Source organism: Bos grunniens, chromosome 20 (genome assembly GCF_055505025.1).
Source record: "Bos grunniens cultivar Pamir isolate PY7600 chromosome 20, Bosgru_T2T1.0, whole genome shotgun sequence".
Classification (NCBI taxonomy): Eukaryota; Metazoa; Chordata; class Mammalia; order Artiodactyla; family Bovidae; genus Bos; species Bos grunniens.
The window spans coordinates 5304673-5329522 of record NC_141184.1 but is presented as its reverse complement, the minus strand read 5'-3'; the positions used below and the strand labels follow the sequence as shown (position 1 = coordinate 5329522).

Here is a 24850-nt window from a genome sequence, read left to right as displayed (position 1 = left end):
GACTCCATGGACGTGAGTCTCAGTGAACTCCGGGAGTTAGTGATGGACAGGGAGGCCTGGCGTGCTGCGATTCATGGGGTTGCAAAGAGTCAGACACAACTGAGCGACTGATGATCTGACTAGGCAAAATCTGTGATAAGCCTTTGGCAAAGTATCTGCCTGCGATGCCGGGGATGCGGGTTTAATCCCTGCACTGAGAAGATCTCCTGGAGAAGGAAATAGCAACCCACTCCAGTATTCTTGCCTGGAAAATCCCATGGATGGTGGAACCTGGTAGGCTATAGTCCATGGGGTCGCAGAGAGTCAGACACAACTGAGCAACTTCTTTTTTCTTCTTCCTAGCCCTGAAAGGTTTTATTTTAAAAGTTCAATCTGAGACTCCATAAAAGTCTCAGCAAAGCAAAAAAGTCTATGATCAATTATGGTTATATAAGTCATCAGGCCAAGTTTATTGAGACCAGACCTATATGACAAACAGGTGTTAATTTGGTAAAAATGATGGTGATTTTAGGGAGAAAGAGATGTTCCAATGAATGTTAAATCCCAGCTTGTTAACGGAGGTCTGTTTCTACTCAGACTTACTTTCTGGATAGTTCTTTGTTGTTAGGGTATATTAATGTAAAATTTAATTGAATTATTAAAGGACACTCTAGGTTTGTTTCTGAAGCTTATCTTAGTAATCTGTCTTTGGATAAAGATCAGATGCCTCACGCATGACCTGCAACCAAGATTGGAAGAAGACATAGTTTAAGGAACTTTCTCCAACCTGGATGGAAGGACCTTTCTATCACGTACTCTAAACTAGCTCATGCCCAGTGAAACCAAAGGGAAACTGACTCTTGGGTTAACTCCCACTTCCAAAAGCCCCTAAGCTGGACTGGTTGATAGAGATGCCTGCTGACCTCAAGTGATGTTCAAGTGAAGTCACTCAGTCGTGTCTGACTCTTTGTGATCTCATGGACTATATCCTACCAGGATCCTCTGTCCGTGGAATTTTCCAGGCAAGAGTACTGGAGTAGGTTGCCATTTCCTTCTCCAGGGGATCTTCCCGACCCAGGGATCGAACCCAGGTCTCTCACATTGCAGGCAGACACTTTACCATCTTTGCCACCAGGCAAATCCCAACTCACCTTAAAACAATGCTCAAATAGAGGAAATTACACTCCACTAGGGCAAGAAGAAGAGGACATCAGAAGTAGGCAGCTTGACCAAGATGCTCATCTGACTTGTATGATCATTTATAACGTTTTCTTGATTCCTTGGACCTATGCCTATCAATCAAATGCTTTCTATCATGGACATGAGTCTATGCTAGTTTAAAACTCAATCCAATTGTTGGGTTGTAGCCAATTACCTGTGTCTAGTACTTCTGGGTTACTTTGGTGGATTTCTGCTCTCTAGGGCTCTGACTGGATACCCACTAGGAAATTTATTTTAGATGAATGTTCAGTCCTGTTTCATCTATTCACGATATTACTAGATGGGATCCTCTCACATGGCCATTTAATAATATCTGCTCTGATGCTAGCCACTCCAGTGTCCTTGCCTGGAGAATCCCAGGGACGGGGGAGCCTAGTGGGCTGCAGTCTCTGGGGTCGCACAGAGTCAGACACAACGGAAGCAACTTAGCAGCAGCAGCAGCAGCCCCAGCAGATGCTGGCCATACACTTAAGTTTTCTCTTAGGGTCATTCAAACTCAGTCAGAGTGATGAGCTAAGTCTCTATAAAAAATTAACCTCTCATCTATTAAAAGGAAAACTCTCACAGTTATGGGTTGGATCCTTATGGTTAATACCAGGCTATGGTCATTTTAGTTTAAAAGCCCCTCTATGTTGGGAAGGGTTAAATCATACTAAAAATGATCAACCTAGTAATTTTGAAACAAGACTGGGCGCTTTATGAACTATGTCTATCATTACTGTTAGAGAGAGTGATTGGTATGGAACTCTGTGGGTTCGTCAGACTAATTTATGGCCATCACATCTACAGGGATGAATACGAAGGTGTAGCCTGGGATTCCCATGAACTTAAGGTCATACATGTTAACAAATTAGAGGTAACCCCAACGAATCTACCATTGGTATGATCCCAGTGGGTCGCCGATCTGTATCCTACTGGTATGACCGTTCAGCAGCTACTGTGTGTGTGTGCGCACGTGTGCATGCACGCCTTCAATGGGGCTGCTGCTGCTGCTGCTAAGTCGCTTCCATTGTGTCCGACTCTGTGAGACCCCATAGATGGCAGCCTACCAGGCTCCCCTGTCCCTGGGATTCTCCAGGCAAGAACACTGGAGTGGGCTGCCATTTCCTTCTCCAATGCATGAAAGTGAAAAGTGAAAGTGAAGTCGCTCAGTTGTGTCCGACTCTTAGTGACCTCATGGACTGCAGCCTACCAGGCTCCTCCATCCATGGGATTTTCCAGGCAAGAGTACTGGAGTGGGGTGCCATTGCCTTAGAGGATGTAATTGGCCATATCTAAAATCCTGAAAGATGATGCTGTGAAAGTGCTGCACTCAATATGCCAGCAAATTTGGAAAACTCAGCAGTGGCCACGGGACTGGAAAAGGTCAGTTTTCATTCCAATCCCAAAGAAAGGCAATGCCAAAGAATGCTCAAACTACCGCACAATTGCACTCATCTCACACACTAGTAAAGTAATGCTCAAAATTCTCCAACATTTGGAAGTTCACATGAACCATGAACTTCCAAATGTTCAAGCTGGTTTTAGAAAAGGCAGAAGAACCAGAGATCAAATTGCCAACATCCTCTGGATCATGGAAAAAGCAAGAGAGTTCCAGAAAAACATCTATTTCTGCTTTATTGACTATGCCAAGGCCTTTGACTGTGTGGATCACAATCAACTGTGGGAAATTCTGAAAGAGATAGGAATACCAGACCACCTGATTGCCTCTTGAGAAACCTATATGCAGGTCAGGAAGCAACAGTCAGAACTGGACATGGTACAACAGACTGGTTCCAAATAGGAAAAGGAGCACAGCAAGGCTGTATATTGTCACCCTGCTTATTTAACTTATACGCAGAGTACATCATGAGAAACGCTGGGCTGGAAGAAGCACAAGCTGGAATCAAGACTGCCAGGAGAAATATCAATAACCTCAGATATGCAGATGACACCACCCTTATGGCAGAAAGTGAAGAGGAACTCAAAAGCTTCTTGATGAAAGTCAAAGTGGAGAGTGAAAAAGTTGGCTTAAAGCTCAACATTCAGAAAATGAAGATCATGGCATCTGGTTCCATCACTTCATGGCAAATAGATGGGGAAACAGTGGAAACAGTGTCAGACTTTATGTTTTTGGGCTCCAAAATCACTGCAGATGGTGACTGCAGCCATGAAATTAAAAGACGCTTACTCCTTGGAAGGAAAGTTATGACCAACCTAGATAGCATATTCAAAAGCAGAAATATTACTTTGCCAATGAATGTCCGTCTAGTCAAGGCCATGGTTTTTCCAGTGGTCATGTATGGATGTGAGAGTTGGACTGTGAAGAAAGCTGAGCACCGAAGAATTGATGCTTTTGAACTGTGGTGTTGGAGAAGACTCTTGAGAGTCCCTTGGACTGCAAGGAGGTCCAGCCAGTCCATCCTAAAGGAGATCAGTACTGGGTGTTCATTGGAAGGACTGATGCTAAAGCTGAAACTCCAATACTTTGGCCACCTCATGTGAAGAGTTGACTCATTGGAAAAGACCCTGATGATAGGAGGGATTGGGGGCAGGAGGAGAAGGGGACGACAGAGGATGAGATGGCTGGATGGCATCACCGACTCAATGGACATGAGTTTGAGTGAACTCCAGGAGTTGGTGATGGACAGGGAGGCCTGGAGTGCTGCGATTCATGGGATCGAAAAGAGTCGGACACGACTGAGCGACTGAACTGAACTGAACTGAAGCCTTAACAACTTTCATAAGCTTTAAATGATAGTAATCGGGCTATTAGCCTACTGAATTCTGAGATCTCTCTGATGAAAAAGGCAGTTCTACACAACTGCATGGCCCTTGACATCCTTACAGCATTTCAGGGAGGCACCTGCGCCATAATTCAAACTGAATCCTACGTTTTTATACCTGATGAATTCTCTAAAATAACACATTTGGTGAACCATATGAAAAGTCAGATTTCTGCTTTCAGTGACCCATTCCCTAGTCTTGATGATCTTTTAAAAAAGAAAACTGGTTTGCTGCGGGAGGTTCATGGCTAAACTATTTACTTTTAATTCCACTAATGTTATTAACTATACCATTTGCATTTTGCTTCTTTCACAAGATTATTATTTCTTGTATTACCAGGTGTATGACTAAGCCTCCAATGAAAATGAGGATTAGAGTTGAAGCAGCTGATCAAATGTATAGCTCAATATACGATCAATGATTGTAATAGTGTAACTGTAGGTATTTTCATGCAACAAGAGGGAATCCTTTCCTGGACCATAACTAGAAGACAGGTGTCCCGACGTCTTTGACTGCTAAGATCTAGTCCGGTAATGGCACACTGAGTGGCTTATCAGCAAAAACCTTCTTCAGAACTGGGAATGAGCCTTCCCAGCAAGGCAGGACAAAATGGTTATGAAATGCCCCTCAATGTATGCCTGGATTTATGACCATAAGAGGGCCGTGTCAACTACAAATTGGCACTTACGAAGATCACTGCCATCTGCCTGCAGGGAAATTGAACCCCAGGCTGCTACAGCTGTTGACCTTCAACAACCCCTGAAGGAGTTCGAGGTGGAGTGAGGCACTCTGTGCTCCAGAGGATCTAGAGGGAAAGGTCTTTAGATAGTTGGATGTTTTTAGGAACAGATTTTATGATCTCAATCTTTGCATCTTCTCATATCTTAGAGAAAGCACTAAATCCCTTCATGGTGACATCAGATCCTCATGACTAACAAAAACCTTTTGTAACATGAGTGCTTCATGGCATTGAACTCCCCCTTCACCAAAACCTTACATATTGACTTTCCCCCACTGCCGCTTTGGAGCAGTCTCTCAGAGCTCTCTGAGATGCTGCCTCCCAGGTCACAGTCTTCATTTTGCCCCAAATAAAACTTAACTTGCAACTCTCAAGTTGTACATCTTTTTTTAGTCGACAGTGCTCACTGACTTAGGTCAAATGACCGTTGAATAAATTAGCTGCTTGGGTAGAATGGAAGATGTTTATCTCTTCTATTTGGAAAACTTGTCATTGTTTAGTTGCTCAGTCAAGTCTGACTCTTTGCAACCAATGGACTGCCGAACACCAGGCATCCCTGTTATTCACCATCTCCTGGAGTTTGCTTAAGTTGGAAAGTTTGGAAAATTTAAATGTCCCCAAATCACACGGGCTATGTGTACAATAGTATAAGCAACTGTGGGTGGCACCCTTGCTGTAGAGGTTTCCTCTCTTCATGAATGAAACTATTGGCCAGATTTAGGTGCTGTGGCTCCCTGCTTTGGTACGGATTTATGGCAAACTTGGGCTTCCCTGGTGGCTCAGACGGTAAAGAATCTGCCCGCAATGCAGGAGACCTGGGTTCAGCCCCTGGGTCGGGAAGATTCCCTGGAGACGGGAATGGCTACCCACTCCAGTATTCTTGCCTGGAGAATTTATGGACAGAGGAGCCTTGCGGGCTACAGTCCATGGGGTCGCAAAGAGTCAGATGTGACTGGGAAATGCACTGATGAGTCTGTTACTGAGTTTGCTTATGGGAATTCTCTAGGACTGTCAGGTACAGAGCACTCAGAAAGACTTCGTGGAACACTGACTGCCCATTCCCAGTGTCTGCTTAAAACTTAAAAGCAGACTGGGATGCAGCTGCCCAGGGATTCAAGAGAGGCTCAGAGACACCCGCACTGACTTCTTCTACTGCTCTGTGAAGTGGGTGTCCTAAGGTGGGACCCACAACCAGAGAGATCAAGTAATCTGCCCACGCTCTCAAAGCAGTTGAGATCAGGTCCCTGATGTGTAGAGAACATCCCTTTTAACACTGGGCAGCCTTAAGAAGTCTGAATACAAATTTTCAAATTTTGATTTTAAGCTTTCGAGCAGCTATTTGGTTTAGCTATGCAAAAGTGTGAAAATGTTAGTTGCTCAATTGTGTCCGACCCTTTGCGACGCTATGGACTGTAGCCCATCAGGCTCTTCTGTCCGCGTGGATTCTCCAGGCAAGAATACTGGAGTGGGTTGCCATTCCCTCCTCCAGGGGGTCTTCCCCACCCAAGAATCGAACCCAGGTCTCCTGCAATGCAGGCAGATTCTTTACCAGATGAGCCACCAGGGAAGCCCTTAAGCTGTGCAAAAGCCAAAGCCTAAGACCTGGAGAGAGTCCGAACTTGTTACAGACCTGAAGAGTACAGACACAGCCATTGAGCCTTCTTCACAAAAACCAAACATCTGTAAGTTAGCTTAAAGACCTTAGGTGTGTTTACCGCTTATTTCTTGGAAGGCTACTTTCACAGTGCTGGAGGCACCTGCCTATATTGTAGAGGAGAAAGTCCCTGAACGTGACCCATTCAGTAATTGGAAACCAGACTAAGGTGCAAGTGATCATCTGATTGGGGGGAACAATCCTCCACCCTAAACAAAGAGTGCACACGGAACTAGAAAAGTAGCAAGAGGGCGCTGGGGGAGAGAGCAGGGGCGAAGGAGAGGGCGCCAGGACCTGGTGTACAGGTGCAGGGAGCCGGCCCGGGGTGGCAAGAGGGCGGTGCACCAGGGGCGGCGGGGGGAAGGGGGCGCATCAACCAGGGGCGGCGGGGAGAAGAGGGCGCACCAGGGGCGGCTGGGAGAAGCGCGGGGCCGCCCGCTCTTACCGTTGCGCATAGTGGACGAGGAACATGGCCAGGAGGATGCAGTTGGGCCAGCGGTTGAGGCGCTCGGCCGGCGCGCCTGCGCCCGCGCACGCGAGGAGCGGCAGGGCCAGCGAGGGCAGCTCCTGCACAGTCCAGGCGGCCCGCGCCGGCAGCCCGAAGGCAGAGCCGGACGACGCGTAGCGCCCGTAGGGCGAGCCCACCAGCTTCAGCAGCACGTAGCACACGACGCCCAGGGCGCATTCCAGGTAGGCGAGCGCGTCCAGCAGGAACCGCTCGGCCAGCTCCATGGTGGGCGACGGCAGGCGTGCTCCATGGCCCGGGTGCTGCGTTGGGCCACATATAGGGCGGCGGCGGCTGCGGGCGGGGTGGGGTGGGGGGCGGGAGGCGCGGTTACCTGAGGCCGGGGTTCGCGGCCGAAGCCTGGGCCCGGATCCGCCCCGTGCGGGCGGCCCCGGAGCCACACGCCACCCGTCTCCCTAGTCCTGGGTGCGCGCCGGGGACGAGGTGGGACGCCCGGGGCGCCCTCCCGCCACGCCCACACGGCCAGAACCCCGCCCACTCCAGGTCCTCCCCGACTGTCTCACCAGTCTTGGGTGCGCGCTGCGGACCCGCCCCGCCCCGCCCCGCCCCGCCCACGCGCCTATAGCCCCGCCCACCAGGCCCCGCCCTCTAGACCCCCGCCCACTCCGGGCACTCCCAGACCGTCTACCTAGTCGTGGTTGGGCGCCGGGGACGGGGCGGGACGCCCGCCCGCCCCGCCCACGCCCCTAGAGTCCCGCCCACTAAGCCCCCCCCCAACTCCGGGCCCTCACCGAGCGTCGTCGCCGCGGTGCGCACGCGCGACCTCGGGCTGGCCGCATCGCTGCCTGAGCTGGCGCGGAAATCCTTGCGCTCCTGCAGGTCCCTCCCTCCCTGCAGGTCCCGGGGAGGCGCATGTGCTGACCCGCGGGGTCCTCGAGCTGCAGCCCGGAAGTGCTTGCGGCCGACGGTGGCGGGTCGAGTTGTGCGGGAGGCGTGCGCGGCCGCGTGGGCCATGGGGCGGCGGTCGTGGGGCCGGCGGCTCCAGCAGCAGCAGCAGCAGCAGCAGCGGGCCGGGAGCGCGGAGGACGGCGGAAAGCGCAATGGGGCGGTAGGACCCGGGGGAGGGCGGGCCGGGGCCCCGAGGCCTGCGGGGCGGCTTCGCGGCCCCGGGTGCCAAGTTTCTCTCACTCCTCAGGGCTGGGAAGGCGGCTACCCCGAGATCGTCAAGGAGAACAAGCTGTTCGAGCACTACTACCAGGAGCTCAAGATCGTGCCCGAGGGCGAGTGGGACCAGTTCATGGGAGCGCTCAGGGAGCCTCTCCCGGCCACTTTAAGAATTACCGGTTACAAGAGGTAAGGGGGTCGTGCCTTTCACGTTTCTCGGGGAGTTGGGGTTTAGAATGCCCCGGGTTTAAAACGGAAATGTATTTCTCCCAAGAAGCACACGTCAGCGGTGTGGATGCTAGAGCCTGGAGGCCTTGAGAGGAGGGAGCACGGGTGTCCCAACGGAGTACGGGGAGGAGGACCTGGCAAGTTGGGAGGTTAGAATCAGAAACGAGTGTGCAAGATGAGAAGCATTTGACTCTTGGGGGCCCATTGACGATCCCCCACCCTTTGGAACACATGAGAACCTGTGACGTTAGTGAGTTTTAAGTGAAGCTTATGGTGTTCTCTCTCTTAATTTTTTTTTTTTTTTTGAGTCGTGTAACTGAGCACGTGGGCTTATTGTAAGCTGCACAATGAAAAGACCAAATACGGGGGCAACAGTCTTGCAGAAAGCGAAAAGGCTTTACTACAGGATAGTCAAGCAAGGAGACAGGAGGCAGTGATCAGCTCTTTTCCCGTCAGCTGTTGAGCAGGGTATTTATCCATGGAAGTAGGGAATAAGTGGAGGAGGGGGCACTGGAATGATGGGTGGAAATTAAAGCTAAGTTTCAAGCGTCCCCTGCAGGTTCAGCGGTGCTTCATCCCTTTTTATGTGCAATTTCAGGGTGGGGAGTCTGTTACATGTTGTGGATTTTCACTTTGTGATGTCTAAAGTTTACTGTGCGTTATTTAACTTATTAAAAATGTTTATTACGAATATTTTGGCCTCGGCCCATGGCATGTGGGATTTTAGTTCTCAGACCAGGAATCAGACCTGCACTCCCTACATTGGAAAAAAATAGAATTTTAACCACTGGACCGCCAGGGACCGTCCCTGCTGTGGGCTGTATTAGTCCTTTGATGTGCCTCTGCTGGGCAAAATGGCCTTTAGGACTGTTGTGGCCATATCCTGTTTCGGTGGTCTTCTTCGAAATGAGCTTAGAGATGTCATTTAATCAAGTTGTTTCTTCCTTACGAACCTTTAGTGTGTAAGTTTAAGGATATGGTTGCAGTTGTACCTTTTGAAGAGGACCTGAAAGTGAAGATGGAACTCGAGGAATGTTTAGGAGAGAAGGGATAGAATAGTATTGAATGTAGTTTTTCACCTTTTAGGGATTAAAGGACAAGGATTGTTTAAGCTTTGAAAGAATACAGTAAAATGGTAGTAATGAAAGAATGTCTTCACTTGGCACACAAGGATGGCTTTTATTACAAAACACAATCTTGGGTTTATAAAGAGATAAGGTTTATTGAATTAGCTTTCTAGATTGATTTGAAACTTTAAAAAAATTTTTTTGATAGCCATGCAAAAGAGATTCTCCATTGCTTAAAGAACAAGTATTTCAAGGAACTGGAGGACCTGGAGGTGGATGGGCAGAAAGTTGAAGTTCCACAGCCCTTGAGTTGGTAGGTATAACACGGCTTCATTCTGTTGGATATGTCTCTAGGATTTTAATCTTTGTCGCTTGAATTTATTTCTTGGTAACCCGTTTGATTTTGGCACGAAGGAACCTAAATGTGCTTTCAAGACATTTTCCTGTTCTTACTCCCGGTGTTTTTTCCGCTGTTGCTTCACACGCATGCAGGCTTTCCTTTGTGACTTGCAGCGCTGTGTGTTGGAGTCTTGATTTCCGTCGGTTTTTCCAAGTCAGTCCAGCTTCTCTTCTTCCTCGATGTTACCATTTCCACCATTTCTACCTAAACCCCTTGTCTTCATGTCAGAACTGTTGCAGACTTAAATGTTTTTTTGCAGGGCCCAGGCATAAGACCAGGTAAGAGTCAGAGGCTGGGACACACATGGAGTGTAGCTAGCATTTCATTTTGCTAATTGCTTGGTTTATTGCATACGAACACACTGCACAACAAAAGTTAGTCACGCAGAGAAGGAAAGGAAAGGGGGTGATGGAGGAGGCGACTCGGCATGAGTGTCGGTCCCCTGCCTGCAGGTGGGCCTTGGGACAAGTGTGAGCTGGAAGTCCCCGTCTGCTCTGACAGCGCCTCCAGTGGCGTCTGTCTGTGAAACAGTTCCTCCATCTTGCAGCATCAGGTCCTTTGACAGTGAACCTTCAAGCCCCCGTCTCAGTGTTTTAAAGCGTCCCGACAGTGGATGTCTTAACAGTGATAATCTGAGACCTCCTCTCTATCAGTCGCCCCTTCTGTTCCCACGGTGTCTTTCTGAGACGTTACCAAACGGCGGATGTTTCCAAACAGTCCTCATGGAGGTTCACATTGGCCCCTGCGCCTCCATTTCAAACTCCTCAACATCACCCAAAGTCACAAGATCACCCAAAATCCCACAAGATGAGTGGGATTCCCATGACTATTAATCACACCATAGCTCCTCGCCCAGCAAAGACTCAGCAGGGGCTGCATTAGCTGTCCTGTCTGTCTCTGTCTCCAGGGCCCATGCTCACCCTCCTTTTATCCTCGCTGTCCTGTCGGTGTCTCGTGGCTCATTTGTGTGTCTTGATCCAGTTTAGGCGTGTGAAAGCAGTCCCGTCTGTCTCGTGAATGGCCCAGAGAGTCAGGCACAAACCGTGGTCGTGCCAAGGCCGGGGCCATCAGTTCAGCTCAGCTCAGCCCAGTCGCGTCTGACTCTTTGTGACCCCATGGACTGCAGCACGCCAGGCTTCCCTGTCCATCACCAACTCCTGGAGTTTACTCAAACTGGTGTCCATTGAGTCAAGAGATGCCATCCAACCATCTCATCTTCTGTCGCCCCCTTCTCCCGCCTTCAATCTTTCCCAGCATCAGGGTCTTTTCCAGTGAGTCCATTCTTTGCATCAGGTGGCCAGAGGATTGGAGTTTCAGCGTCAGCATCAGTCCTTCCAATGATCATTCAGGACTGATTTCTTTGAGGATGGACTGGTTGGATCTGTGTGCAGTCCAAGGGACTGTGAATAGTCTCACAGCCTGGGCTGTGGAAGTCAAGAAGTTGTTAACAGTTGCACATTGCAGATTATCAACTTTAAGGTACTGAGAATTCTTACAAAAGGACAACAGCACATTTTAAATGATTACCATAAAAAGGTGAATTTAACCATCATTGTCTGGCAGTTTGTTGTTCAGTCGCATCTGACTCTGTGACCCCATGAACTATGTCACACCAGGCTTCCCTGTTCTTCGCCATCTCCTGGAATTTGCTCAGATACTTGTCCATTGAGCTAGTGATACTATTTGAAAGCATTGGTTCTTTGGACCCCAGCCTTCTTTATGGTCCAACTCTCAGATCCATACTGACTACTGGAAAAACCATAGCTTTGACTAGATGGACCTTTGTTGGCAAAGTGATGTCTCTGCTTTTAATACACTGTCCAGGTTTGTCATAGCTTTTCTTCCAAGGAGCAGGTGTCTTTGAATTTCATGCTTGCAGTCACTGTCTGCAGTGATTTTGGAGACCAGGAAAATAAAGTCTGTCACTGTTTCCACATTTTCCCCTTCTGTATGCCACGGAGTGATGGGACTGGATGTCATGATCTTTGTTTTTTGAATGTTGAGTTTTAAGCCGGCTTTTTCACTCTCCTTTGACCCTCATCAAGGCACTCTAGTTCCTCTTCACTTTCTGCTTGAGAAGATGAATTTAAGCAGCGTTTCTTGACAGCTTTTGAAGTTTTGACTGTTCAAGTGTTTGATGTATCTTTTCTTTTTGGCCAACCTTTGTTCATCACAAGCCAAATTGAGGTTTTCATTGTTCCTGGTCCGTGCGTTTGCTTGCTTTTCATTCTTTTGTTGGCCATTTGGATGTTCAGTGTCCATATCACAGATGTGCACAGAATCCACGGTGAAATGAGAACTGAGTGGCCAGATGCTTAAATCAGATCAAAACCAAATGTTACCATTTCAGAGCGCATTTCTGGTATACAGGAATAATACACCAAAAAATTCCATGATGGCTTTTTTGTTAAACAGTTTTAATCAGAGTCTAGAAGCTTGACTGTTAGAGAACAGGAAAAGGTCGCTGAGGCCAGCAGGTAAGGAAGGTGTCTCCCCTGCTGTGTCTGCAGCATCAGCGAGCGCGGCGGCCGTCACGTGACGCGTGGGCCCCCCTCTCAGTCACTGGGGTGTGCACTCGGCTCTTGGCCTGTGCCTTGATGTGGAGATTTGGGGGATGGCCCCGGTGCTCGAAGTTGGTGTGTTTGATGTTTTCAAAAGCAGGTTTAGGATTGTCTTTGCACATTTCTATGCATAATCTTTCCTGCTTTTGCTGCCTCACACAGTCACCTGGAAATGTTTATTCCTTCCACCCTGTGTCCAGAAGTTCAGCTTTTCAGATGCGGCTGCCTCTGCGGGTTCTCTGCCTCTGGGCAGAAAGAGGAGCTGGTGAGCCGGCCCCCTGGGGAAGGGGTGTCTCTCTGGGCTGTCCTGGTGGTTTTCTTCCACTGTCCCAACCCATACGGAATTAGTCTATTTTTATTGTTTTCTGCAAACTACAGTGGGCCTTTGGTTTACTTGGCCCATTGAATGTTTAAAGGCTATTTTTCACTCTTGATTGTTGAACTTTGGATCTCAGGGCAGGACCAGTCAATTCCAGACCTCTTGGAAAGGCCCTGCAGGTATTCTGTGGGTGAAGAATGCAAGGAGTCACCCCAGTAACAGCCGGGCCTTCTCTTCACAATACTGTTTCATCCAGTTTTCTGAACATAGATGAAGGGTCTGAGCAACATGTAAGATGCGAGTTCCTAATACTCACCCTTTTTTCGTTATCAGTGACAACTGTGAGACAGTTTTAGTCTATAAACATTAAATCAAATTCACTGGTCAGGTGTGGGATACCCCATAAATCAGTAAATAAAGCAGAAACATAAAATACTTTCTGGTGGTTCTTTATATTGTGGAAATTGCAGAAATAGATCTTAATAGTCTTTTAACCTTTTGAGACATAGTGGGATGTAATGTAGGAGAAGTATTTTGGGGGACCAGGTTTTCTAGAAGGAATGTCATATATAGGACTTACAGCGTGTGCAGATTTCATTTTTTTTCTTACCTTTCATAGACTGGGAATTGCGAGGGGTTAAAGCGTTTTTTATAAGGCCTTGTTTTGACAGTGAGTTGTTGCAAATGCACCTTATTGTCGTTCTGTTTATGTTCTTCTCATTGAGTTGATGATGAGTTATCCTGGAGGTGATATATGGAGAGAGGCTTGAACTCAGTCTGTCTTTGTAGTTAACTCTTTGAAAGTTTAATAATTTTCTCATAAGATGAAAAGCTTTCGTAATTATGACTTAACAGTCAGATTTTATTCTTGTAATAACAAATTTACATTTTTAACTAGTAGAAACTTAACCAATAAAGCACATAAAGAAATATTCCTCTCAAGTTATACCTAGAGTCTGCTCTCTATTCAGATCAGTAGCTCAGTCGTGTCCGACTCTTTGCGACCCCATGAATCGCAGCACGCCAGGCCTCCCTGTCCATCACCAGCTCCCGGAGTTCACTGAGACTCATATCCATCAAGTCAGTGATGCCATCCAGCCATCTCATCCTCTGTCATCCCCTTCTCCTCCTGCCCCCAATCCCTCCCAGCATCAGAGTCTTGTCCAATGAGTCAACTCTTCACATGAGGTGGCCAAAGTACTGGAGTTTCAGCTTTAGCATCATTCCTTCCAAAGAAATCCCAGGGCTGATCTCCTTCAGAATGGACTGGTTGGATCTCCTTGCAGTCCAAGGGACTCTCAAGAGTCTTCTCCAACACCACAGTTCAAAAGCATCAATTCTTCGGCGCTCAGCCTTCTTCACAGTCTAACTCTCACATCCATACATGACCACAGGAAAAACCATAGCCTTGACTAGACGAACCTTTGTTGGCAAAGTAATGTCTCTGCTTTTGAGTATGCTATCTAGGTTGGTCATAACTTTCCTTCCAAGGAGTAAGCGTCTTTTAATTTCATGGCTGCAGTCACCATCTGCAGTGATTTTGGAGCCCAGAAAAATAAAGTCTGACACTGTTTCCACTGTTTCCCCATCTATTTGCCATGAAGTGATGGAACCAGATGCCATGATCTTCGTTTTCTGAATGTTGAGCTTTAAGCCAACTTTTTCACTCTCGTCTTTCACTTTCATCAAGAGGCTTTTGAGTTCCTCTTCACTTTCTGCCATAAGGGTGATGTCATCTGCATATCTGAGGTTATTGATATTTCTCCCAGCAATCTTGATTCCAGTTTGTGTTTCTTCCAGTCCAGCGTTTCTGATGATGTACTCTGCATATAAGTTAAATAAGCAGGGTGACAATATACAGCCTTGATGTACTCCTTTTCCTATTTGGAACCAGTCTGTTGTTCCATGTCCAGTTCTAACTGTTGCTTCCTGACCTGCATACAAATTTCTGAAGAGGCAGGTCAGGTGGTCTGGTATTCCCATCTCTTTAAAAATTTTCCACAGTTTATTGTGATCCACACAGTCAAAGGCTTTGGCATAGTCAATAAAGCAGAAATAGATGTTTTTCTGGAACTCTTGCTTTTTCCATGATCCAGCAGATGTTGGCAATTTGATCTCTGGTTCCTCTGCCTTTTCTAAAACCAGCTTGAACATCAGAAAGTTCATGGTTCACATATTGCTGAAGCCTGGCTTGGCGAATTTTGAGCATTACTTTACTAGCGTGTGAGATGAGTGCAATTGTGCGGTAGTTAGAATTCTGCTGTCTATTAGAAAATGAAAATTCAGCTTTGTACAATAAGTAACGGCAGGCAGCATTCAAATTAGTGACGTTTGGTAGTTTGATAAGGTAGTTACCGGCACGTGTGCTGTTGTTGATCACAGACAATTCCGTTTGCCAGGAATCTTATGAAAGCAGATGTTTGGCTATCACCAAAGGCTTGTATTCTTGCCTGGGAAATCCCAGGGACAGAGGAGCTTGGCGGGCTGCAGTCCACGAGGCCGCAAAGAGTTGGACATGATGGAGCACAAGCACATAAATACACACAAAGGTTGTAGAGGGGCGGCAGGTTCTGTTCAGTTACACAGCTAGAGCCAACCCACAGGAATCCCTGCCGTTCACCTCTAGTGAGGCCACAGGGAGTATTTAAAGCTAAACACTTATTAAAATTGTCTAATAAGTATGATTGCACTTTCGTTTTGTATTTTTGAAACAGGTTAAATATTGAAGAGGGAAGCAAGCATAAGAAATAGAAACCAAAGTTCCAGGACATTTTGAGGGTGGCCATGAACAGGTTCAGCCAGTTTAATCTTCATAATTTGGTGGAAAGCACTCATCAGAATAGCTCGTGATAAAATGACAGTTGAGCAGCTCCTTCAGATCTTAAGCCTCAGTTTGTCTCTGTCAGATAGTCACTCGGATTTTCAAAGCAAACGTGGTGTTTTTCAAACATTCCGTTCCATTTTCACGGCTTTCGCCTTAGCTGTGGTGTGACACATGGCACATTGTGAGCCCTATTGTTAAATTGAGCTCATCGTTATGGCTCAGAGTTAACACTAAGTGCGGTAAGGTTTGTCGCCAAGTGCCGTGTGACGCTGAGCATGGCCCCACGTGTCCTGTCCATGTACTGACCCATGCGGCTGGACTTGAGTGGCTAGACAGGCGCACGGGATGATGAAGAAACCACACACTTCCTCATCTGTGATGGCATCGTTCACACACTGTTCAAATATGTTTACATAGACGGCAGGAGAGGCTCTGTTCTTCGGTCTGTATAAACATCAGCCTGGGACCTCAGATTAATAAATGTTTGATTTCCAAGGTTTGGGGGTATATAGAACATTTCACAATATTATTGGACTGCTTGGTTTGAGAAATAGTGAAAAATACAGTAAAAACAAATACTGTAATCAAACGTCGGACGTGCTGATAGCTGCCCCGCAGCCTTATTTCCCTTCTGTGTGAGCAGCACTGTAGCCTGTCGTCATCTGCCTTCTCCTGGGCTGTGTGCCCTCAGGTTCCCACGGTGGAGAGTGGGGCATCAGCTCTCCCTGTTGCCTCTGCTCTCGGCCATTCACCGGCACAGCTCCTCAGTCCCGTCCCGTGCCGTGTCCCTCAGCGCCCAGGGCCGGGGCCCCGTCTCGGCGAGCCTCCGTGTCCTGCTGCTCGTCCTTGGAGGACGGGGCAGGGGTGTGAGCAGCCAGCACACGGCTGGGCGTCTCACTCGGCCCATGAGCTGTGTGATGAAGGCGCTGTGAAGAGCCCGCTTTAGCACGCGTGACCCTTACGTGTTTTACTTTCCTTTCGGTCAGGTATCCTGAAGAACTTGCCTGGCACACAAATTTAAGTCGAAAAATCTTGAGAAAGTCTCCACAGCTGGAAAAGTTTCACCAGTTTCTGGTCAGCGAAACTGAATCTGTGAGTAGATGACTTCAGGCTTGCTGGTTTCCTTGAAGCCTTAGTATCGCAGTTTTATTTCAACCACGCTTGCCACTGGCAGTGATTAGGTAGATAGAAAAGCACCCTGAACTCACTGTGAGCGCCCCTGTAACATCTGGTAATGTAGGTATTAGTAGCGCCTCTGATCACGCAGAGTCCCGGGGGCGCCAGCACAGTTGTCCGGGTGGCTTCTGGTGTCGCTCGCTGCAGCCACGGCTGGGCCCAGCACTCTGTTCCCCGGCCCTCACGTTGGAGCGTATTCCATCTGCTTTCGTGTCCTTTTGGACTGCACATGCCGGGTGCCTTCCTTGGAGAGAAGGTGATGGGTGTTTATGGCCGTCTTTATTTTAATTAAAGTGCTATACTCCACCTTTGCCAAACAGAAGAACACCATCTAAATGTGACAGACTTGGTTCTCATAAAACGACATGGTCTTTGCCCCCTGGTTCCTCAGCCGCCCCCTGATTGCCGTTCAGTCACTAAGCTTCTTACCTTTAGCACCACATCTTCCCCAGCAAACAACTGCCCCCGCACGCAGTGCGTGACTGAGTGAGCGCCCGCGAGCGACGGGCGTCGGCAGTGTTGCGGTTTCCTTTCTGTTTCACCCGCGGCATCGGAAGCTCCCCTTCCTGTTCTCTAGCCTCCTTTGCTGGGCCCAGGACCCCCGAGTGCCACCAGATGGTTTTGTTTCCTTGTTGCCCTGAGCTTCTCTGTCCGCCTGGCGGGACTGTTTGCTTCCCATGATTCTTGCCTTGAAGCCACAGCCAGTTTAGAAGCGCTTCACCTCTCTCAGTTCTGATCTGCTCAGTCCACAGCTGCGTGCTCTCAGGCTTCCTGTCCACTCGGGTGAGCTGGTAGGCAGGCTCCTGTTGGCCTGGTTTCCCACTCCCGCCGTGTAGAGCAGCACAGGGTGCTGGGCACTGCCTGTGCCCCCTTGTTGGCGCAGACTTGTGCAGAAAGCGCTTCTCTGGCTTGGCGTTTAATCTCCAGGGGTGTGTGAACCGTTGGCGAAAGTGCAGATTTGCACTTGAGCAGAGCGTTCGTCATCCTGCGTCCATGTGAGGTGACTGACGAGTGCAGGGTGGCAGTTCAGACAGGAAGCCCAGGTTGTCAAGGAGCAGAAGCCTCCTGGTAGGTGACAGTTTTTGGCTTTTTGTTGGGCATTCAGTCCTAAGCTGTTAAAATAGAGTTGTGAGTGTCACAGGTGCTGGATTTTGCAAAGAATCTTTGAACAGTTGAACACGTGAACAGATGTCCTGACCCAAGGGTGAAGGTCTGGAGGATGGCGGATTAGTGTGGAGGTTTAGTTGTTGTCTGCCTTCCACTGAGGCAAGGAGGCAGTGGTTGACGGGGCGGTGTCCAGGAATACAGAGCAGGTGTGGGCTGCTCCTGGAGACAGGAGAACCAGGAAGTAGAAGTTACGGTTTCAGCTGTGAGGGGACACTTCTAGGGGGCTTTCTGTCCTCTGTGCATGTTGTACTTGAGTTTCTAACAAGCTAATGTCATTCTGACATTAATGCCAAAGACATGCCAAAGAATGCTCAAAGTACCGCACAATTGCACTCATTTCACGCTAGTAAAGTAATGCTCAAAATTCTCCAAGCCAGGCTTCAACAAACATGAACCGTGAACTTCCAGATGTTCAAGCTGGTTTTAGAAAAGGCAGAGGAACCAGAGATCAGACTGCTAACATCCGTTGGATCATGGAAAAAGCAAGAGAGTTCCAGAAAAACATCTATTTCTGCTTTATTGACTATGCCAAAGCCTTTGACTGTGTGGATCACAACAAACTGTGGAAAATTCTTAAAGAGATGGGAATACCAGACCACCTGACCTGCCTCTTCAGAAATTTGTATGCAGATCGGGAAGCAACAGTTAGAACTGGACATGGAACAACAGACTGGTTCCAAATAGGAAAAGGAGTACATCAAGGCTGTATATTGTCACCCTGCTTATTTAACTTATATGCAGAGTACATCATGAGAAATGCTGGACTGGAAGAAACACAAGCTGGAATCAAGATTGCCAGGAGAAATATCAATAACCACAGATATGCAGATGACACCACCCTTATGGCAGAAAGTGAAGAGGAACTCAAAAGCCTCTTGATGAAAGTGAAAGTGGAGAGTGAAAAAGTTGGCTTAAAGCTCAACATTCAGAAAACAAAGATCATGGCATCTGGTCCCACCACTTCATGGGAAATAGATGGGGAAACAGTGGAAACAGTGTCAGACTTTATTTTTCTGGGCTCCAAAATCACTGCAGATGGTGACTGCAGCCATGAAATTAAAAGACGCTTACTCCTTGGAAGGAAAGTTATGACCAACCTAGATAGCATATTCAAAAGCAGAGACATTACTTTGCCAACAAAGGTCCGTCTAGTCAAGGCTATGGTTTTTCCTGTGGTCATGTATGGATGTGAGAGTTGGACTGTAAAGAAGGCTGAGCACCGAAGAATTGATGCTTTTGAACTGTGGTGTTGGAGAAGACTCTTGAGAGTCCCTTGGACTGCAAGGAGATCCAACCAGTCCATCCTAAAGGAGCTCAGTCCTGAATACTCATTGGAAGGACTGATGCGGAAGTTGAAACTCCAATACTTTGGCCACCTGATGGAAAAGACCCTGATGCTGGGAAAGATTGAAGGTGGGAGGAGAAGGGGATGACAGAGGATGAGATGGCTGGATGACATCACTGACTCAATGGACATGAGTTTGGGTAAACTCTGGGAGTTGGTGCTGGACAGGGAGGCCTGGTGTGCTGTAGGCAATGTGGTCGCAAAGAGTCGGACACGACTGAGCGACTGAACTGAACTGAATGTCATTCTGATGGGATTACTGTCTTTTGATAGTGGCCATTTATCCACTAGTAGAAACATCAGTCTTACTTGCTGTATATGCGATAGTACTAAATTTGGTGTTCTGTGTATGGTTATACAGTGTTTTCTTAATGCATTGGAAATAATGCCCAATATTAATTTTTTCTGCTGTTTTTTTAATGCCGTTGCTGATTTTTAACAATTTTATTTTCCAAGGGAAACATCAGCCGTCAGGAAGCCGTCAGCATGATTCCACCGCTGTTGCTGAATGCCCACCCTCACCATAAGGTACTCTGAGCCTTACATGGAAAATGCTGGTATTCATCTCTCTCTGTTTTGTTGAGACCTTTTATCTTAATGTGGTTCATTATTTATTTTTCCTTTTCACTTTGGGTGAAGTGGAAAAATGATATGTATTTTGCTTTAGGTTCTTTTTGCAATTTTTACAGCTCAGTTTTTTTACTTGCTGTTGAGATTATCTTCATTGTCTCTGACTCAGTCAGGTTGAATTCACAGTGAACCCATACCGAGGGCTTGTTGAATGCCAACCATGGTTCTTTGTTCTTTTTGTGAATTAATTCTTTATTGCACACACATCCCTGTGAGGGCAGATGCTATCACTGTCCCTGTTTTTCCAGACGAGAGAAAGGAGGCAAAGAAAAACAGAGGTAATTGGCTTAAAGTTAGAAGTTAGTTGTCAGGGGCCAAACTGAGATTGGAACCCAGCGAACTCTGCCCCCTAGCGTTCTGTTACAATGCTTTTTGCATTTAGTATCTTCACTCGTCATCCCTGAGTGTATTTTTCTGCCGGTTTCTAGTGCCGTTTTTGTTCCTGTTTCCTGTGGAGCGAGTATCTTTCTCCTTCTGTGGTTTGGGGGCAATATAGATTAGGGCATCCCGATAAATTAAATAGAACATATGCCATAGATTTATCTTAGAAATAAATGTGCTTAGGTCCTAAAGTAGAAATGAAAAATAATTTTAAATTGTTCTAAGTTAGATGTAGGATAGTTGATTTATATAAAGAAAAACATCAAACGTTTTCTTGCTTTTCACTAGATCTTAGATATGTGTGCAGCTCCAGGGTCAAAGACCACACAGTTGATTGAAATGCTGCATGCGGACATGAACGTTCCCTTCCCAGGTATGTGTGGGGCCGGGGTCTGGGGGTGGGGGTGCTGCTCTGGTGGGTGGTGGATGAGGGAAAGAGCAAACACAGTGATAGCTTACGGTGAACGATGTGATCTCTGAAGAAGATGTAGCTTCGGGACCAGGGACCAGGCTTGGTTGCTCAAGAGCTTTTGTGTAGCAGAGTTTTATTAAAGTATGAAAGTGACAGGGAAAGCTTCTGACACAGACATCAGAAGCGGGGTGGAGAGTGCCCCCTCGCTAGTGTTAGCAAGTGAGCTATATACTTTTTAAATTAGTTATTACAGTAAACTGAAAGAATGCCTCAATGTTGTAAAAATTTTACCAGACCCACTCCCACAATTTACATTTTAGGATAAAAGAATTAGAACTTAACAATAGAAAGGTCCCACCAGACCCACTCCCATGATGTACATTCTAAGATACCAGGATTGGTCAGAAGGTTTTCAGGAAGGGGAAACTGTCCTCACGCAGGATTGTTGTTATTTAATTCCTAGGACAGAGTTTAAACTGGGTTGTTTGTTGTGTAATCATCAGTTTCGGGCTTAAAGAAAAAAAAAACAAACTTAGTTTTACGTGATTAAGACTAAGGAATGTAGAGAAAAAAAGAAAAGGTGTTTATCCTTTCCTCCTCCTTGAGAATTCCAGACCCCTTTTTCCTCCCTGGGTACCCGGGACTTCTTATCAGCCTGCCTAGGAATTGACTGTCTGTACAGGAGGAGTCAGGCAGCTGGGTTCCCTGTCTCTGAAAGTAGAGCTGGGTGCTGTGCCTGACCCCGTCACCTGTGCCCTCGTGTGCCCCGTGGAGAGGGGCCTTCAGTTTAGCATCACGCGTGGTTTCTGTAAAAGCACGTGTGTTTTCTTTTAGAAGCCACAGCAGGTAGATTTTTTTTTTAATCTGCCTGGTGAAAATCTCTGGCTGCTTCGCACCCTGGTTACATCATGCGGGATCTCTCATCGCGGCGAGCCTGCCCTCGCCCTGGTGCTCGGCCCAGGAGTTGACCCCCAGCGTGTGGGATCTCAGGTCTCCCACCAGGGTTTGGACCCACGTTCCCTGCATGGCGAGGCAGAGTCTTAACCACCAGACCCCAAGGGGGGCCCCAATAGGTTGATGTCAGTTTGAATTTTCGGGAGTCCCCGTCTCACATTGGGGTTTTGGTTCTCTTCTGACGGTTAGTACCTGTGTGAGAGGCGGGAGGATGTAGTTTAGAGCCACTGTCAGACTCCCCAGGTTCAAATCCCACCAGCGTCTGGTAGGTGAGTTATGTGACGTTTCCAGGCTCCACATAGGAAACGAGGCGTCCGTCTTGAACTTGGAGGACATTAGGTCAATGGCAAAGGTCCGAGCCTCCTCGGCAAGTGGACCCTCAGGAGCCTCAGTCCCCACCTCACTCTGGGAGCTGACTCTCAGGGTCTATAGTGGAGCCCCAGCATGTGTGGCCTATTTTAAACACTTGTCAGGAGACTCTCTTAGTTTCCACGTCTTTCTCTCCTCACTCTCCCTTTTTTTGTTAATAGTCAATGGTAGAAAAGCTAGTTTGGGCAGAATAAGCCGTCCAAAGTGAGGAACTGTTGGCAAGATGAATTTTGAAGATTTGACATTTTAAGGGACTTGAAACCCCTGCCAAGCCGCCCACTTCCTTCTCCTGGACCGCAGCCCCAGTTCCGGCAAGTCTGAGGCTGGGTTGCTGGTCCCACCTGCCAGCCTGGGGGCGAGCGCGGCCCCCTGTCTGCTGCCTTTAACCCGACGCCGCCTTTGCGCTCGCAGAGGGCTTTGTCATCGCCAACGACGTGGACAACAGGCGGTGCTACCTGCTGGTGCACCAGGCCAAGCGGCTGGGCAGCCCCTGCATCATGGTAGTCAACCACGACGCGTCCTGCATCCCGCGCCTGCAGGTGGACGTCAACGGCAGGAAGGAGATCCTCTTCTACGACCGCATCCTCTGTGATGTCCCTTGCAGGTACCGTCAAGAGGCCGGGAAGCCCAGCGTCCCCACGAGAAAGCAAATCAGAGTCTAAAGTGAAGCTGCACGTGGGTAGTGAATCTGTCACAGCTGGTTTGAAGAGAGAGGCAGTGTGAGCCTAAATCAGAAAATAGAAACAGTTTTAGTGATAAACTGAAGGAGATCAGAGAGGGGCGGTTTTAATGGTCTTGAAAGGGAACATGAAGACGATAGTGGAGAGCAGTGATATCACTAGGGCCTTGTTGCGGGCACTGTGCCGGGAGTGAGGTGTGAGTGTTCATTCAGCGCCTGCTTGCGGGGAGTGTAGATACAGTGTCACAGCGTAATAATCGGTGTTAACACCCGGTGAATCCTGAGTAGGACATCCGAGGGTCCCGTGAAGGTTGGCGAACTCATGCATTTGTACACATATCTTTCTTCGATATGTATTATGTTAGATTTTTGTAGAGTTTACTGATAAGAGAATTTCAAGGTATAGCTGAATTACTGAGTTTTTCCAGAAAGGAAGGAGTAAAAGTAAAGTGGCTAAGCTCCCGGAGACAGTGCCGTAGACGTGGACGTCAAACGTGTCTCTCTGAGCACGTGACTTGGCCAGACTGTTCTACCAAACCCTCCATCGTGCTTTGTTAGCTCTAAAGGCAGAGCGTTTAAGTGGGATGCATTGTTACCAAGTCCTGTCTTGTTTAAACATGGTAATTTTACTGCTGGTGGCAGAGCTCGGTGGCGGTATTACTGTGTGTCAAACACCCGGAAGAATTCTCCTTCAGAAAAGTTGAAATAGGTCATGAGCTGCATTCGTTTTTGTTTTTTTTATCTCAGATTGCAGGTTTTTAGTTTTCTTTTGGATTAGATGTTTTCCCACTCCTGTGGTTTTTTTATCCTCTCTCTTTTTTTAAATTGGAGGATAATTGCTTTACCACGTGTGCTGGCCTCTGCCATACATTCCCGTGACTCAGCTTCGGCGGGTGTACACCGTCCCCTCCCTCCGTCTCCCACCCCTCTAGGTGGTCACGGAGCACTGGGTTGTGCTCCCTGTGTTCTTGTGATCAGAGATACAACACTGTGCCCATGATGTGCCCTCTGAGTTGTAAGCTGCGGCAGTCATAATTGTAGTCCCCACAGTACAGCAGGGGATGTCATTTGAAAGCCGTGATATCTTACAGGACATTTCCACCCTGCAGAGCCTTCACCTCAAGGACATGTGACTAGACCCACAGTGAAAATTACGTTTTACAGGGAAAGCCAGCAGACACAGGAATTCCTCCAAAAAATCTGGGGTTCAAAATTAGACCCGGACAAAAAGCCTTAATTGGTCAACTGTATTATGAAATTTACATGGAAATGATTTCTGTTAAATAGGAGTAGAAATTTCAAAAATGTTTAATTGATACAGAGAACACTCGTAGAGAAATTAAATTGGCTTACTGAATTTGCTGAGGAATTCCTTTATAAGTTTATCATTATTCATGTAATTCTGATTAAAATGCTGCTGTTGATCAGCAAGTTTCTAAGTAGTAGGATCAGATTGTTATCTATGTTCAGAGTTCTTTCCTAGGTCTGGAGATGGTGTTTTGATGGTATTTCTCTTAAATGGAAGCAAATTACTGTCTCTTTGTCGAGTGAGGTTTCCTACTCAGATCTTTTATTTCCTTGTTGAATTAAAATTGAAATATGATTAGAAAGTTTAATGCATTAGAGTGTCCTCCAAACAGAAATAGGAAGTTTATTGGGGCTTGTGAGAATTAGATTGTTTTCTAAGTGGTACTCATAATACCCTTTAGCATGGATTATTAAGCTCCAGTCATCCTGTGGTACAGAGTTTTAAGTTCTTAAATCCCTTTCTTTGCAGTGGAGATGGCACAATGAGAAAAAACGTCGACGTCTGGAAGAAGTGGAGCGCCTTGAACAGCCTGCAGCTGCACGGGTAAGTCAGCTGCACCTCCCTGGTGGCCCTGGGCGACGAGGAGGTGAGTGAAGGCTTACGGTCGAATCCCTGAGCGTGCAGAGCTTCAGCTGGCTGACGCAAGCCTCGGAGCTGTCTTCTTGAGTCTGCATATTTGTCAGGAGTTGGTTCTGAAACCTTTCAAGAGTAGGACATGAAATTGTATACATTTCAGGTATGCATGTATCGAAAATGCCTTTTATTTTCTAAACATGTTGTCCATGAAAAGACCGTTTCTTACTAATTTTTCTCCTCTCTGTTTTCAGTTCTTCATGTTGAATTATTTTACCTTTTAACATCTGATCTCAGAAATATTTATGGCTATCTTTAAAAAATTTTTTGAAAAGTTCTTAAAACTGAAAGGAAAAAGGCAGTCTTATAACTCAGATATATTTTATAATTCCTCGTGTATTGTAGTGTTTCCTGTGCATAGGGATTTTTTAAATTGTAGTGTCCACAGAGCTTTGGCTTTTTATCTC

At 47.3% G+C, this 24850-nt stretch overlaps 2 protein-coding genes across 4 annotated transcripts in view; one reads left to right on the top strand and one right to left on the bottom strand.

Moving 5' to 3' along the window:
* Positions 1 to 7635, bottom strand: part of SRD5A1 (steroid 5 alpha-reductase 1) — a 37936-nt gene extending 30301 nt beyond the window's left edge. The window contains exons 1-2 of the mRNA XM_086361162.1: positions 7617 to 7635; positions 6805 to 7158 (exon numbers count right to left, since the gene is read on the bottom strand). Coding sequence (XP_086217288.1) covers positions 6805 to 7091 — 287 coding nt within the window. The 5' untranslated portion in view covers positions 7092 to 7158; positions 7617 to 7635. The remainder of the gene's footprint in view (positions 1 to 6804; positions 7159 to 7616) is intronic.
* A 130-nt stretch (positions 7636 to 7765) lies between these two features.
* NSUN2 (NOP2/Sun RNA methyltransferase 2) overlaps positions 7766 to 24850 on the top strand; it is a 33571-nt gene continuing 16486 nt past the window's right edge. For 2 of the 3 annotated variants that reach the window (XM_086361159.1, XM_086361158.1), the window contains exons 1-8: positions 7766 to 7933; positions 8021 to 8178; positions 9493 to 9597; positions 16375 to 16480; positions 19533 to 19604; positions 20376 to 20460; positions 22234 to 22426; positions 24279 to 24353. In XM_086361159.1, coding sequence (XP_086217285.1) covers positions 7838 to 7933; positions 8021 to 8178; positions 9493 to 9597; positions 16375 to 16480; positions 19533 to 19604; positions 20376 to 20460; positions 22234 to 22426; positions 24279 to 24353 — 890 coding nt within the window. In that variant the 5' untranslated portion in view covers positions 7766 to 7837. The remainder of the gene's footprint in view (positions 7934 to 8020; positions 8179 to 9492; positions 9598 to 16374; positions 16481 to 19532; positions 19605 to 20375; positions 20461 to 22233; positions 22427 to 24278; positions 24354 to 24850) is intronic. The other variant, XM_086361160.1, reaches the window with a different exon arrangement.